At 27.7% G+C, this 17,566-nt stretch overlaps 2 protein-coding genes and 1 long non-coding RNA gene across 3 annotated transcripts; all 3 read left to right on the plus strand.

Moving 5' to 3' along the window:
- The first annotated feature begins 3,202 nt into the window (after window positions 1–3,202).
- On the plus strand, window positions 3,203–4,483 carry LOC107026495. The gene is made up of 3 exons (XR_001457580.2): window positions 3,203–3,489; window positions 4,317–4,359; window positions 4,450–4,483. It is a non-coding gene; the product is annotated as an uncharacterized LOC107026495 (long non-coding RNA).
- Window positions 4,484–8,019: 3,536 nt separating this feature from the next.
- LOC107026494 (phospholipase A2-alpha-like) lies at window positions 8,020–9,791 on the plus strand. The gene is made up of 3 exons (XM_015227475.2): window positions 8,020–8,183; window positions 9,011–9,053; window positions 9,144–9,791. Exons 1-3 carry the CDS (start codon window positions 8,058–8,060, stop codon window positions 9,320–9,322), a joined length of 348 nt encoding a protein of 115 aa, XP_015082961.1. The 5' UTR covers window positions 8,020–8,057; the 3' UTR covers window positions 9,323–9,791.
- Window positions 9,792–12,034: 2,243 nt separating this feature from the next.
- Window positions 12,035–15,508, plus strand: LOC107026493 (phospholipase A2-alpha-like). Its single transcript, XM_015227474.1, has 4 exons — window positions 12,035–12,334; window positions 13,162–13,204; window positions 13,295–13,420; window positions 15,176–15,508. The coding sequence occupies exons 1-4, from the start codon at window positions 12,209–12,211 to the stop codon at window positions 15,349–15,351; spliced, it is 471 nt and encodes a 156-aa protein (XP_015082960.1). The 5' UTR covers window positions 12,035–12,208; the 3' UTR covers window positions 15,352–15,508.
- Window positions 15,509–17,566: the final 2,058 nt, after the last annotated feature.

The raw sequence follows: 17,566 nt of genomic DNA on the forward strand, positions 1-17,566 counted from the left end.
CATGTTAGCAATTTGTAAAAGGCAGTAACAAATTGGTCAAGTAAAATAAAATAAAGAAAATAAATCTATTTCTTTGATTAATGATATTTTTAATATTCTCTTTATTTACTTTTACATGTTCACTTTAAATTTTATATATTCTTTTACAAATAACGATTATATGAGTATTTTATTAAAATACTTACATTCATTGATATTTAGTATTTAGTCTTAAAAGAAAGTTAAACATAAAGAAAACTCAATTATTTATTTATATATTAAAATAAATATAATATACAAGTAAAATTTAACGGACGAGAATATAGTGCATAGTAAATAAGTACATGTGCATAATTGAATAGTTGAATTTCTGTCACATTGGCACGTGAATTCTTGGACATATATGTCTCCACGAGATACAACAAGGTAACTACAAGCATCAATATTTAATTAAAAGCCATTTGGTATACAAATATCCCTCAAATTAGGATAATCTTTCGTCAATTTCTGTAAATAGATGAGTTATGTGACGTGGTTGATGGGATTGTCCTCTTCGTTAATAAGAGGTTTTGAATATGAAAAAATGTTTGATCGAGAGTGATATATCTTATTGGATTTTATCTGACTTAGATTTGAATTAATAGACTCTAATATAGATATCAAATATCAGGTGAAAAATTAAAAAAAAATCACTTAAAAAATATAAGAGAAGACGATTTTTGAATTTTTTTGGTCAAATACTAATTCCAATTCAAAATTATTTTTAAAATTGATTAGTCAAGTACAATTGATGCTCACCGAAAGTATATTTATTTTGAAACAAAACTTTCTTTTTCAAAATAAATCGATTTTAGAAATTTGGTCAAATAAACTATAATATGTATATTTTAAAATCTGTTAGCTCCAAAATATTAGTCGTTTTATCTTCGACATTTAAAAATAAGACATAATTCATAAACATGACCCTTAACTTGATGTTAGTTGGCCACTGTGATTTTTAACTTTGAGTGTACATAAGTAGGCGTTTAAACTTGTATAAAATTGAACAAATAGACACATTCGTCCTACATGATAATATAGTGTACTACGTGACAATACATGTGTCTACCTGTTCAATTTTATATAAGTTTAAGTGCCTATTGTGCCCACTCAATGTGAAGGTCATAGTTGCCCGTTGAAGCCAAGTTAAGTCATGTATTATGTTAGTTGTTTTTGTTTATTTTAACTTATCCTTATTGCTTTGATTAGTAAGCGCATGATGATGTTAGGTATTGCCCTAAGTTTCTTACCATATATAGTTTTTTCTTCTTCTAAAGAAAAATATAAAGTCTTCATATTTGACTAGTCCTTTTATTGTAGGAAAATGTTTAGAACTCTATAAATAGAGACTTGTTACTTCTAATATAATAACATNCTTCTAAAGAAAAATATAAAGTCTTCATATTTGACTAGTCCTTTTATTGTAGGAAAATGTTTAGTACTCTATAAATAGAGACTTGTTACTTCTAATATAATAACATTATAATGTAGTCTTAGGGGCTTTGAGAGTTTTGGTTAGAGGAAAGAATTTGTGGGACACAAGTGATGTGTTATCACTTGTGTGAATCTCATTGTATTTCGAGTGAATTGGTTGATGTTACGTTGTTTCTCTCTATATTTTGTACTATCATACTTATATAGTGAATTTCTCATCTTCTTTGTGGACGTATGTCGATTGACCAAACTATGTTTGTGTTTATAGGTATATTTCTCGTTTGTCTTCTTACTCATGGACTTTTGAGATTCGCTTTGCTAGCTTCCGCATGACAAGTCAATATCAAGTTCAAGTTCATCAATATTACATCCAGGATCAAGCTCGAAGGTCCTTGAATTCAAGTACAAGCCAAATTCAAGTTTATCAAGATTATATTCAAGATCAAGCTCTAACGCACTTGAATCCAAGTACAAGTTCAAGATGAAGCTCAAGCGTTCTTGAATTTATATTCAATTACATAAAGATTGTAACATTTATATATTGAATCAAATGCTGTGATTGTTGTGATACTTTTCGGTCCTGATTATTATTTTTTCTACGCGAATTTCATTGTCTATAATTTTTCAAAATATTATTGTCTACAATTCTCAGAATTTTATTGCCTATAAATTTTGAGATTTATAGACAGTAAAATTTGTGTCGAGAAAATAATAATCAAAATTGGAAAATACCGCAATGATTGTAGTGTATAATTGTAAAATATGAGTGTTACAATATATATGGATCCCCTAATTCGTCTTTTCGAATATAAATTCAAGGGCTTTTAAGTTTGAGCTTGAGCTTGATCTCAACTCGTACTAATTAAATCCAGAGGCCTTCAAGCTTGATCTTCAATATAATTTTGATGAACTTCAACTTGATCTTGTCTTGTACTTTTTTTTTAGCTTGTTCTTGAATATGATGGTCTTGATCTTGAGTTGAATGCTTGAATTCTTAAACTTTGTAGTTTCTAGAGAAATCTGCAGCGTTTGATCCACGGGTTCTCTCTGTCTTCTTGTTAGAAAGCTGGACTTTCTATGATTTCTTTTTGTGAATGCTCAAAAATTATGAGATATTGATCTTTATGAATACCTAAGAGCTTATGATATATTCGAGATTGCTTTTTAAGAAAGTCAATATTCGAGGTGTTCATGATCTCTTTGTGAATAACAATAATTTATGAGATATTCGAGATGTCATTTTAAGTGAATATAACAGGTTTTATATAGACATGAACTAGAGTTTAAGGTTGAGTAGCCTCCAAGAATTCTAATTGAAATCAAACACATCTTGTAGAGTTCCATAAAATTTTAAATGTCTACCATAACCTTTTGTACAAAGAAGTTTATAATTTAAACGAAAAAGTTATACAAATATCTTTTAACGTATTAAAAATAATTTAAAAATATTCTCTTTCTATTTATTGAATCAAATTCATCCTTTCTTTCATCTATTAAATAAAAATATCCTTTTAACTTATTAGAAATGACTCAAATTAGTCCCTTCTTTTATATATATTTGGATTATTAAAATACTGAAACATATATTTTTGAAAATATCTCTCCTAGTAAATATTGAATCAAATAATTGAGGTTCACATCCTTCTCACTGTTAAAATAATAAAATAAAATAATTGATAGTGTTTACATATCATGTCCAAAAGTGCCAAAATCATGTCACGAGACGTTACAAGACAAATATCATCTCATCAACTCAGCCAGAAAGGCTTCAGTTTCTATACACATATATTTTTGTTTTGTCACCAACCATTTTTTCCTATAAATCAGAGCCTTTCTATTAAATTATTAAAATTTTAAAAAACTTTGTCTTAAAATTTAGTGCTTTTTTTTCTTTCTTTGTGCTTAGTTCAAATGGTGAAATTATCTCTACACTTTCTTGCATTTTGCATCATAGCAAATTTCACCAATTTATTTAATTCCCCAATTTCAATTCATGCACTTAATGTTGGTGTTGAAACTAATGCTGGCCTCTCCTTGGTAAATTTTTCTTTCTATGTATCTCTCATCTCATGCTTTTCTATAACCATGTTGGGAGGCGGAGCTAGGTAGGGTCAACGAATATTATATTGTTTATACATACGAATATTATGATGTTGAATCTTCATTAGTTTTTTCGTGTATTTCTTCATAATTTGAATCTTCTTTTAAATTTTGATTCTACAACTGATCATGATATTCCAGAATTTAATAATTCGATTAATTCAGATATCTGTCATGTATTTACTCATTAGAGTAGAGAAGCTCCATAATTTTCCATTCTTTAGTGTAGTACTTCAATTGTAAAATAATAACCATAGCGGCTGCTTCCAAGACCACCTCCTGATTATCATCGATCGATCACTTTCTTTTTCACTAAGTGATTTGCTTAAAAACCTTAACGTACAATCTAGATTGTTTTCCTCTCACCTTTGGATCTTAGCACCTAAAAGATGTGTATGTACAAATATCTATGCATGTATTCAGAGTTTCCCTAGAATTGATAAGGCAAAATAAGGTCACTCTAGCCCATTGAGTAGATCTACATTAATCACAACTCATGTCAACTATACATAGTGTTTTTCTCTATACAAACTAATGGGCTAATTAGTACCCCTATGGGTAAGGTAGGGGTGGACCCAATTTAATAGATATTTTTAAAGTAGAGCTCGAACTTAAAAATTCTGATTAAAAATAAAAAAATATTGTTATTCATCCACTATATCATTTTTTTTTTGCTTAAAACAATTTCATGTTAATTATTCACAAACTTATCCTAATCAACTTTTTTTTTCTTTTTTCTTTTTTTAATTCAATTTTTTTTTTAGGAAAAAGAATGCAGTAGAACATGTGAATCAAAGTTTTGTGCAGGTACACTATGTTTCAATATTTAAAACTACTTCTACTTTTAATTATATAAATTCTATAGTTAATAAGATTTTAATAATGATTTCATTGCAGTTCCTCCATTTCTAAGATATGGTAAATATTGTGGNGCGGGGGGGCGGGGGGCGGGTTTGGTTTAAAATATAATATTTTGAAATGCATTTGTAATAATGTTATACTAAGCAGAGAGGTGTTTACACGTTATTCTTTCTTTTACCACTTTGTTTTACACGTTATTCTTTACTTACCACAATTAATACAACTTCTAACAATTATTATAGTAATAAAGAAAGTTAACATGTATAAATCATGATTACAACCCTCTACCATAACTTAAATAATTATTCGTTTTTAACAGTTCCCTTCAAATAGTTTTATTTTACTTGATTTTAATATTAAAAATAAAATTAATCACTATATAGATGTCCATGTTAGCAATTTGTAAAAGGCAGTAACAAATTGGTCAAGTAAAATAAAATAAAGAAAATAAATCTATTTCTTTGATTAATGATATTTTTAATATTCTCTTTATTTACTTTTACATGTTCACTTTAAATTTTATATATTCTTTTACAAATAACGATTATATGAGTATTTTATTAAAATACTTACATTCATTGATATTTAGTATTTAGTCTTAAAAGAAAGTTAAACATAAAGAAAACTCAATTATTTATTTATATATTAAAATAAATATAATATACAAGTAAAATTTAACGGACGAGAATATAGTGCATAGTAAATAAGTACATGTGCATAATTGAATAGTTGAATTTCTGTCACATTGGCACGTGAATTCTTGGACATATATGTCTCCACGAGATACAACAAGGTAACTACAAGCATCAATATTTAATTAAAAGCCATTTGGTATACAAATATCCCTCAAATTAGGATAATCTTTCGTCAATTTCTGTAAATAGATGAGTTATGTGACGTGGTTGATGGGATTGTCCTCTTCGTTAATAAGAGGTTTTGAATATGAAAAAATGTTTGATCGAGAGTGATATATCTTATTGGATTTTATCTGACTTAGATTTGAATTAATAGACTCTAATATAGATATCAAATATCAGGTGAAAAATTAAAAAAAAATCACTTAAAAAATATAAGAGAAGACGATTTTTGAATTTTTTTGGTCAAATACTAATTCCAATTCAAAATTATTTTTAAAATTGATTAGTCAAGTACAATTGATGCTCACCGAAAGTATATTTATTTTGAAACAAAACTTTCTTTTTCAAAATAAATCGATTTTAGAAATTTGGTCAAATAAACTATAATATGTATATTTTAAAATCTGTTAGCTCCAAAATATTAGTCGTTTTATCTTCGACATTTAAAAATAAGACATAATTCATAAACATGACCCTTAACTTGATGTTAGTTGGCCACTGTGATTTTTAACTTTGAGTGTACATAAGTAGGCGTTTAAACTTGTATAAAATTGAACAAATAGACACATTCGTCCTACATGATAATATAGTGTACTACGTGACAATACATGTGTCTACCTGTTCAATTTTATATAAGTTTAAGTGCCTATTGTGCCCACTCAATGTGAAGGTCATAGTTGCCCGTTGAAGCCAAGTTAAGTCATGTATTATGTTAGTTGTTTTTGTTTATTTTAACTTATCCTTATTGCTTTGATTAGTAAGCGCATGATGATGTTAGGTATTGCCCTAAGTTTCTTACCATATATAGTTTTTTCTTCTTCTAAAGAAAAATATAAAGTCTTCATATTTGACTAGTCCTTTTATTGTAGGAAAATGTTTAGTACTCTATAAATAGAGACTTGTTACTTCTAATATAATAACATTATAATGTAGTCTTAGGGGCTTTGAGAGTTTTGGTTAGAGGAAAGAATTTGTGGGACACAAGTGATGTGTTATCACTTGTGTGAATCTCATTGTATTTCGAGTGAATTGGTTGATGTTACGTTGTTTCTCTCTATATTTTGTACTATCATACTTATATAGTGAATTTCTCATCTTCTTTGTGGACGTATGTCGATTGACCAAACTATGTTTGTGTTTATAGGTATATTTCTCGTTTGTCTTCTTACTCATGGACTTTTGAGATTCGCTTTGCTAGCTTCCGCATGACAAGTCAATATCAAGTTCAAGTTCATCAATATTACATCCAGGATCAAGCTCGAAGGTCCTTGAATTCAAGTACAAGCCAAATTCAAGTTTATCAAGATTATATTCAAGATCAAGCTCTAACGCACTTGAATCCAAGTACAAGTTCAAGATGAAGCTCAAGCGTTCTTGAATTTATATTCAATTACATAAAGATTGTAACATTTATATATTGAATCAAATGCTGTGATTGTTGTGATACTTTTCGGTCCTGATTATTATTTTTTCTACGCGAATTTCATTGTCTATAATTTTTCAAAATATTATTGTCTACAATTCTCAGAATTTTATTGCCTATAAATTTTGAGATTTATAGACAGTAAAATTTGTGTCGAGAAAATAATAATCAAAATTGGAAAATACCGCAATGATTGTAGTGTATAATTGTAAAATATGAGTGTTACAATATATATGGATCCCCTAATTCGTCTTTTCGAATATAAATTCAAGGGCTTTTAAGTTTGAGCTTGAGCTTGATCTCAACTCGTACTAATTAAATCCAGAGGCCTTCAAGCTTGATCTTCAATATAATTTTGATGAACTTCAACTTGATCTTGTCTTGTACTTTTTTTTTAGCTTGTTCTTGAATATGATGGTCTTGATCTTGAGTTGAATGCTTGAATTCTTAAACTTTGTAGTTTCTAGAGAAATCTGCAGCGTTTGATCCACGGGTTCTCTCTGTCTTCTTGTTAGAAAGCTGGACTTTCTATGATTTCTTTTTGTGAATGCTCAAAAATTATGAGATATTGATCTTTATGAATACCTAAGAGCTTATGATATATTCGAGATTGCTTTTTAAGAAAGTCAATATTCGAGGTGTTCATGATCTCTTTGTGAATAACAATAATTTATGAGATATTCGAGATGTCATTTTAAGTGAATATAACAGGTTTTATATAGACATGAACTAGAGTTTAAGGTTGAGTAGCCTCCAAGAATTCTAATTGAAATCAAACACATCTTGTAGAGTTCCATAAAATTTTAAATGTCTACCATAACCTTTTGTACAAAGAAGTTTATAATTTAAACGAAAAAGTTATACAAATATCTTTTAACGTATTAAAAATAATTTAAAAATATTCTCTTTCTATTTATTGAATCAAATTCATCCTTTCTTTCATCTATTAAATAAAAATATCCTTTTAACTTATTAGAAATGACTCAAATTAGTCCCTTCTTTTATATATATTTGGATTATTAAAATACTGAAACATATATTTTTGAAAATATCTCTCCTAGTAAATATTGAATCAAATAATTGAGGTTCACATCCTTCTCACTGTTAAAATAATAAAATAAAATAATTGATAGTGTTTACATATCATGTCCAAAAGTGCCAAAATCATGTCACGAGACGTTACAAGACAAATATCATCTCATCAACTCAGCCAGAAAGGCTTCAGTTTCTATACACATATATTTTTGTTTTGTCACCAACCATTTTTTCCTATAAATCAGAGCCTTTCTATTAAATTATTAAAATTTTAAAAAACTTTGTCTTAAAATTTAGTGCTTTTTTTTCTTTCTTTGTGCTTAGTTCAAATGGTGAAATTATCTCTACACTTTCTTGCATTTTGCATCATAGCAAATTTCACCAATTTATTTAATTCCCCAATTTCAATTCATGCACTTAATGTTGGTGTTGAAACTAATGCTGGCCTCTCCTTGGTAAATTTTTCTTTCTATGTATCTCTCATCTCATGCTTTTCTATAACCATGTTGGGAGGCGGAGCTAGGTAGGGTCAACGAATATTATATTGTTTATACATACGAATATTATGATGTTGAATCTTCATTAGTTTTTTCGTGTATTTCTTCATAATTTGAATCTTCTTTTAAATTTTGATTCTACAACTGATCATGATATTCCAGAATTTAATAATTCGATTAATTCAGATATCTGTCATGTATTTACTCATTAGAGTAGAGAAGCTCCATAATTTTCCATTCTTTAGTGTAGTACTTCAATTGTAAAATAATAACCATAGCGGCTGCTTCCAAGACCACCTCCTGATTATCATCGATCGATCACTTTCTTTTTCACTAAGTGATTTGCTTAAAAACCTTAACGTACAATCTAGATTGTTTTCCTCTCACCTTTGGATCTTAGCACCTAAAAGATGTGTATGTACAAATATCTATGCATGTATTCAGAGTTTCCCTAGAATTGATAAGGCAAAATAAGGTCACTCTAGCCCATTGAGTAGATCTACATTAATCACAACTCATGTCAACTATACATAGTGTTTTTCTCTATACAAACTAATGGGCTAATTAGTACCCCTATGGGTAAGGTAGGGGTGGACCCAATTTAATAGATATTTTTAAAGTAGAGCTCGAACTTAAAAATTCTGATTAAAAATAAAAAAATATTGTTATTCATCCACTATATCATTTTTTTTTTGCTTAAAACAATTTCATGTTAATTATTCACAAACTTATCCTAATCAACTTTTTTTTTCTTTTTTCTTTTTTTAATTCAATTTTTTTTTTAGGAAAAAGAATGCAGTAGAACATGTGAATCAAAGTTTTGTGCAGGTACACTATGTTTCAATATTTAAAACTACTTCTACTTTTAATTATATAAATTCTATAGTTAATAAGATTTTAATAATGATTTCATTGCAGTTCCTCCATTTCTAAGATATGGTAAATATTGTGGAATTATGTATAGTGGATGCCCTGGGGAACAACCATGTGATGCACTTGATGCTTGTTGTATGAAGCATGATTTATGTATACAACACAAAGACAGTAAGTTATTTACTTTACGAGTTTTGAATTTTATAATGACAGTAAAAATATAAAAGCTTTATTCACGTTTATCTTATATATAATATAGAATTCAATTTTAACTATACGGCATTAAAGGTTGATATATAGGGTGTGTTCGGCATGCATGAAGAAAAATATTTTCTCAAAAAAAATTATCTTTAAAAAATAAGTGATTTTTTTAAATTTATATAAAACGCGACATAAATATCATGTGAGGTGGGGTTTGTGGTGGTGGGGTTGAGAGTTGTAGGATAAAAGGTGAAAATGAGGTGTCCAAAGTACGATAAAAACATAATTGACGTGGGATATTATTATTTGTGAAATTTATTTTCTTACTTTAGTTAAGGAAGTTAATTTCCTAATTATTAACATATTTTGATTTCAAAATATTTAACTAATTGAACATTAAAAAAAAGATTATAGAAAATATTTTTCCTCAATACCAAACATACTCATAGTTCCTAATTCACACCTTTTATCTCTAAAAAATTTGAAGTCATGCAATGAAGTTGTAAATGATTTATATATTATTTATCATTTTTTATATTTATTAATAATATATATTTTAGTATATAAATTAGCTACATTTATTTTAGTTGACTTAATTATGTAAATATCTTCTTACAACCCCCAATAAATAGACATTTTTTGTTTTTCAAAAATTAAACATTCAAAGTATTTAAAAGATATATGAAAAGTTTATTATTAAAAATTTATTTATTTAAATTTCAAAATTTTAAAAATATTATATATATTGAAACGAAAGAAATAACAAATTAATGAGTGACAAGTAACAAAGAAGGTTTTACTGAGGAAGTTGCTTTGCAAGACACCTAGCTAGAGAAAATAATATATTTGAATTATGGGAGGTAGTTGTAGTCAATAATGCATATGTTGACACATCAAAGTTGGTGTTTATCCTACTGAAATTATGGAGAAGCTCTGATTGGCCAAAATTCAATGAACGTTCGTGATTAATTGATAAAATTTCATAGCTAAACGGTAAATTTTCATACTAATTTTATTTATTTATAAATTAGCGATTAAATTAATTAGCTAAATATTATTTAATGATGAATTAACTAGGAATTATGGATATATTTTAGAGGTAATTGTATGTTTTTTTTAGTAGTGGATATTTGGAAGCTATGTTACTTTAATTATAATAACTTGTTTCATTTCCACAAGTAGGGTTTAAAAATAATTTTTAGTGATAGTTAGTTGGCATAAACGAATCTTACTTCAATTATTCTTTGGCTCGAACCATGCAGATATGTATAATTAAATAATGGTGTTTACATTAAGATATAAAATATGTATACTGATAATGTGTATTTATTATTATACTTAATATACAAAACAAATACATTTCTCTTATTATTTTTTTTAGGATGGTACAAAAAGATATAATTACCCCAAAAAAGTTACTCAATTTTTTTTGTCCTAATTTATATGATTCACTTTCTTTTTAGTGGGTGTAAAAAGGAATGACATATTGTTATATTCAGTAACCAAACTTTAAAATCCCGACTTTATTTTAATGAAATAATTTATAGCTATACAAACATTCTTCTATCTTAAACTCTGTGTCAAGTCAAACTACATCACATAAATTTAAAGAGAAACTCTCTCTATATATACACTAGCGAATCTTTATTCATTACGAACTGATTGATTCTAAATCCTNTATAGACAGTAAAATTTGTGTCGAGAAAATAATAATCAAAATTGGAAAATACCGCAATGATTGTAGTGTATAATTGTAAAATATGAGTGTTACAATATATATGGATCCCCTAATTCGTCTTTTCGAATATAAATTCAAGGGCTTTTAAGTTTGAGCTTGAGCTTGATCTCAACTCGTACTAATTAAATCCAGAGGCCTTCAAGCTTGATCTTCAATATAATTTTGATGAACTTCAACTTGATCTTGTCTTGTACTTTTTTTTTAGCTTGTTCTTGAATATGATGGTCTTGATCTTGAGTTGAATGCTTGAATTCTTAAACTTTGTAGTTTCTAGAGAAATCTGCAGCGTTTGATCCACGGGTTCTCTCTGTCTTCTTGTTAGAAAGCTGGACTTTCTATGATTTCTTTTTGTGAATGCTCAAAAATTATGAGATATTGATCTTTATGAATACCTAAGAGCTTATGATATATTCGAGATTGCTTTTTAAGAAAGTCAATATTCGAGGTGTTCATGATCTCTTTGTGAATAACAATAATTTATGAGATATTCGAGATGTCATTTTAAGTGAATATAACAGGTTTTATATAGACATGAACTAGAGTTTAAGGTTGAGTAGCCTCCAAGAATTCTAATTGAAATCAAACACATCTTGTAGAGTTCCATAAAATTTTAAATGTCTACCATAACCTTTTGTACAAAGAAGTTTATAATTTAAACGAAAAAGTTATACAAATATCTTTTAACGTATTAAAAATAATTTAAAAATATTCTCTTTCTATTTATTGAATCAAATTCATCCTTTCTTTCATCTATTAAATAAAAATATCCTTTTAACTTATTAGAAATGACTCAAATTAGTCCCTTCTTTTATATATATTTGGATTATTAAAATACTGAAACATATATTTTTGAAAATATCTCTCCTAGTAAATATTGAATCAAATAATTGAGGTTCACATCCTTCTCACTGTTAAAATAATAAAATAAAATAATTGATAGTGTTTACATATCATGTCCAAAAGTGCCAAAATCATGTCACGAGACGTTACAAGACAAATATCATCTCATCAACTCAGCCAGAAAGGCTTCAGTTTCTATACACATATATTTTTGTTTTGTCACCAACCATTTTTTCCTATAAATCAGAGCCTTTCTATTAAATTATTAAAATTTTAAAAAACTTTGTCTTAAAATTTAGTGCTTTTTTTTCTTTCTTTGTGCTTAGTTCAAATGGTGAAATTATCTCTACACTTTCTTGCATTTTGCATCATAGCAAATTTCACCAATTTATTTAATTCCCCAATTTCAATTCATGCACTTAATGTTGGTGTTGAAACTAATGCTGGCCTCTCCTTGGTAAATTTTTCTTTCTATGTATCTCTCATCTCATGCTTTTCTATAACCATGTTGGGAGGCGGAGCTAGGTAGGGTCAACGAATATTATATTGTTTATACATACGAATATTATGATGTTGAATCTTCATTAGTTTTTTCGTGTATTTCTTCATAATTTGAATCTTCTTTTAAATTTTGATTCTACAACTGATCATGATATTCCAGAATTTAATAATTCGATTAATTCAGATATCTGTCATGTATTTACTCATTAGAGTAGAGAAGCTCCATAATTTTCCATTCTTTAGTGTAGTACTTCAATTGTAAAATAATAACCATAGCGGCTGCTTCCAAGACCACCTCCTGATTATCATCGATCGATCACTTTCTTTTTCACTAAGTGATTTGCTTAAAAACCTTAACGTACAATCTAGATTGTTTTCCTCTCACCTTTGGATCTTAGCACCTAAAAGATGTGTATGTACAAATATCTATGCATGTATTCAGAGTTTCCCTAGAATTGATAAGGCAAAATAAGGTCACTCTAGCCCATTGAGTAGATCTACATTAATCACAACTCATGTCAACTATACATAGTGTTTTTCTCTATACAAACTAATGGGCTAATTAGTACCCCTATGGGTAAGGTAGGGGTGGACCCAATTTAATAGATATTTTTAAAGTAGAGCTCGAACTTAAAAATTCTGATTAAAAATAAAAAAATATTGTTATTCATCCACTATATCATTTTTTTTTTGCTTAAAACAATTTCATGTTAATTATTCACAAACTTATCCTAATCAACTTTTTTTTTCTTTTTTCTTTTTTTAATTCAATTTTTTTTTTAGGAAAAAGAATGCAGTAGAACATGTGAATCAAAGTTTTGTGCAGGTACACTATGTTTCAATATTTAAAACTACTTCTACTTTTAATTATATAAATTCTATAGTTAATAAGATTTTAATAATGATTTCATTGCAGTTCCTCCATTTCTAAGATATGGTAAATATTGTGGAATTATGTATAGTGGATGCCCTGGGGAACAACCATGTGATGCACTTGATGCTTGTTGTATGAAGCATGATTTATGTATACAACACAAAGACAGTAAGTTATTTACTTTACGAGTTTTGAATTTTATAATGACAGTAAAAATATAAAAGCTTTATTCACGTTTATCTTATATATAATATAGAATTCAATTTTAACTATACGGCATTAAAGGTTGATATATAGGGTGTGTTCGGCATGCATGAAGAAAAATATTTTCTCAAAAAAAATTATCTTTAAAAAATAAGTGATTTTTTTAAATTTATATAAAACGCGACATAAATATCATGTGAGGTGGGGTTTGTGGTGGTGGGGTTGAGAGTTGTAGGATAAAAGGTGAAAATGAGGTGTCCAAAGTACGATAAAAACATAATTGACGTGGGATATTATTATTTGTGAAATTTATTTTCTTACTTTAGTTAAGGAAGTTAATTTCCTAATTATTAACATATTTTGATTTCAAAATATTTAACTAATTGAACATTAAAAAAAAGATTATAGAAAATATTTTTCCTCAATACCAAACATACTCATAGTTCCTAATTCACACCTTTTATCTCTAAAAAATTTGAAGTCATGCAATGAAGTTGTAAATGATTTATATATTATTTATCATTTTTTATATTTATTAATAATATATATTTTAGTATATAAATTAGCTACATTTATTTTAGTTGACTTAATTATGTAAATATCTTCTTACAACCCCCAATAAATAGACATTTTTTGTTTTTCAAAAATTAAACATTCAAAGTATTTAAAAGATATATGAAAAGTTTATTATTAAAAATTTATTTATTTAAATTTCAAAATTTTAAAAATATTATATATATTGAAACGAAAGAAATAACAAATTAATGAGTGACAAGTAACAAAGAAGGTTTTACTGAGGAAGTTGCTTTGCAAGACACCTAGCTAGAGAAAATAATATATTTGAATTATGGGAGGTAGTTGTAGTCAATAATGCATATGTTGACACATCAAAGTTGGTGTTTATCCTACTGAAATTATGGAGAAGCTCTGATTGGCCAAAATTCAATGAACGTTCGTGATTAATTGATAAAATTTCATAGCTAAACGGTAAATTTTCATACTAATTTTATTTATTTATAAATTAGCGATTAAATTAATTAGCTAAATATTATTTAATGATGAATTAACTAGGAATTATGGATATATTTTAGAGGTAATTGTATGTTTTTTTTAGTAGTGGATATTTGGAAGCTATGTTACTTTAATTATAATAACTTGTTTCATTTCCACAAGTAGGGTTTAAAAATAATTTTTAGTGATAGTTAGTTGGCATAAACGAATCTTACTTCAATTATTCTTTGGCTCGAACCATGCAGATATGTATAATTAAATAATGGTGTTTACATTAAGATATAAAATATGTATACTGATAATGTGTATTTATTATTATACTTAATATACAAAACAAATACATTTCTCTTATTATTTTTTTTAGGATGGTACAAAAAGATATAATTACCCCAAAAAAGTTACTCAATTTTTTTTGTCCTAATTTATATGATTCACTTTCTTTTTAGTGGGTGTAAAAAGGAATGACATATTGTTATATTCAGTAACCAAACTTTAAAATCCCGACTTTATTTTAATGAAATAATTTATAGCTATACAAACATTCTTCTATCTTAAACTCTGTGTCAAGTCAAACTACATCACATAAATTTAAAGAGAAACTCTCTCTATATATACACTAGCGAATCTTTATTCATTACGAACTGATTGATTCTAAATCCTGAATTCATTTCTTCTTAGCTATTTTTGTTATTTTTTTTGATGTGACAGATAATTATCTAAATTTGGAGTGCAATGAGAACTTCTTGAGTTGTGTAGCTAAGTTCACAAAAGCAGGATCTCCAACATTCAAAGGAAATACATGTTCAATTACTACAGTTGTTAGAGTTATCACTGATGTTATTGATGCTGCTGTGGCTGCTGGAAAAATTTTCAAGAAACCATAGTATTTTTAAATAACATTTTTCATTTTTTCTAACTTTTCATTTATTTTTACATTTGAAGAAAATTGTTGTTATCATTGTGCTTGTAATTTCTATGGGGACCAAATTAAATGTCTAGATGTAATATAATGCTTCATTTATCTTAGTAACTTGGTTTTAATTGCTTGTTAAACAACTCTAACACTACAACAAAAATGACCATTAGTGACATTTAATTCTTAATTGCCGCTAAATATGTACTTTTAGCGGCAATTGTCACTCTTGGTATATGTCCCTAAAGCCTTTAGCGATATTGGTTCTAATAGCACTTACTAATGCGGGTAAAGACGTTAGCACTCTTTATTATGTGTCAATATTTAATGTCGCTAAAAGTTGTTTCTGTTGTAGTGTAAGAGGGACATGCTAATTTTTTTTTTTTTTACCATTTTTCATTTGAAAAATGCTCCGTGGCTATTCGACTTATATTTCAATTGAATTTGGTCGGAAGGAAATAGTAATTATTTCATATGAAAAAAATTAAGAAGATTTATGTTATTTCAATGAGAATCTATTTCTCACTATGCATTTTCCCAATGAAACTGATTCGATGAAAAAAATCATATTTTATTACACAAATTTTCTCAAAATCTGTAATTTTCTAGTAATGTTGATAGGTACGATATGCAAGATATAGGGTGGATTGTTTGGTAATTTTAAAGTTCAATCAGATTGAATTATGACATGTAAACCTAAATTAGTCAACAACATCTATTTGCTTTTCTTTTACAATTTTGACAAAACAAATCCAAAACTAAATTTTAAATAAGTACAACATCGACTATAGACATTACATTTTACTTCAGTCTATAACATAATGTAGAAATTATAATAATAGGCCTAACTGCCAACCCCTACCTGCTACACAATCTTAGCTTACTTTTGCATTAAGAATTTTATGGGGTTGAGTTAGATTCTAGAATTGAGTCTATCCTTGTTTGGGCTTTCGATCCACGCTTCAGTTGTGCCTGAGCGTGAAGGACGTGTTAGAGTGGATTAAATATCCACATAGTTTGGAGAATGGATTGACAATTTGGTTTTATGGACTTGGATAGGATTCTTTATGAGCTAACTTTTGAGGGTGAGTTAGGATCAAAGTCAGATTCATCCTCGTTTGGGCTCTCGATCCATGCTTTAATCGGACCTGATCGTCTAGGTGTGAGAAGGGTGTTATAATGGATTAAAATTTCATGCTTATATGGACTTCTACAATCTTTCTCTCTTGAGCTATAACGTGTGAGACTTCTAGTTGAAAGTGAAGGAATGTTATCCATCCCACTATACCATTATTTTATGGATTTGGACAATCTTTTCCTCTTTAGTTATAATTTTCGGAGGTTGAGTTAGGTCCAAATCCCGACTGAAAAATAAATAATTTAGCAATCAGGAACAACCTTTTTCAACATCTGCTCTACATCAATGTGATCATTAAGTTGCAAAAAGTGTAGTTGGTCTAGAAATACAAGGAACTAAGGGCGTAAAAAACCGAACCGAAAATCGAATCAAATCGTAAACCGGAAAAAGATCCCGACTAGTGATTTGATTTGACTTAGTTTGGTGTTGAAAAAAAACCCGACTATATTTGGGTTGGTTTGGTTTCAACTAAAAAAAACCAACCCGAGACCAAACCAACCGGACATTATATATATAATTTTAAAATTTTATTTTATACGTAAAAATACTTATTTTGATATAATTTTTAAATATCTCTTATACTTTTTCATAATTTTTATCTTTTAATATATTTATTTCATGTTTGGAAGTTAGAATTCTTAATGATCTAATAAATATTATAGTTTATAATGCATTTTGGTAATTATAATAAAGTTTAAATAAAAATCAATTTAATATTAATGCAAAAAGAAAATCAATTCAACACTAAGAATGACAAGAATATTGAATATTTTTTTTTAGTTTTACATAGATTTTGTCACGACCCAAAACCGAGCCGCGACTGGCACCCACATTTACCCTCCTATGTGAGCGAACCGACCAATCTAAACCTTAACATTTCAATTTAATATCAACATAAAGCAATGCGGAAGACTTAAACTCATTAATAAAAGACAATTCAATAACTTCTAAAATTCAACATCTATTATTTCCCCAAAATCTGGAAGTCATCACCACAAGAACATCTATGATCAAATTACTAAACTAAGAGTATTCTAAGAAGCTAAAA

The sequence above is a fragment of the Solanum pennellii genome, chromosome 7 (assembly GCF_001406875.1).
Source record: "Solanum pennellii chromosome 7, SPENNV200".
Taxonomy (NCBI): Eukaryota; Viridiplantae; Streptophyta; class Magnoliopsida; order Solanales; family Solanaceae; genus Solanum; species Solanum pennellii.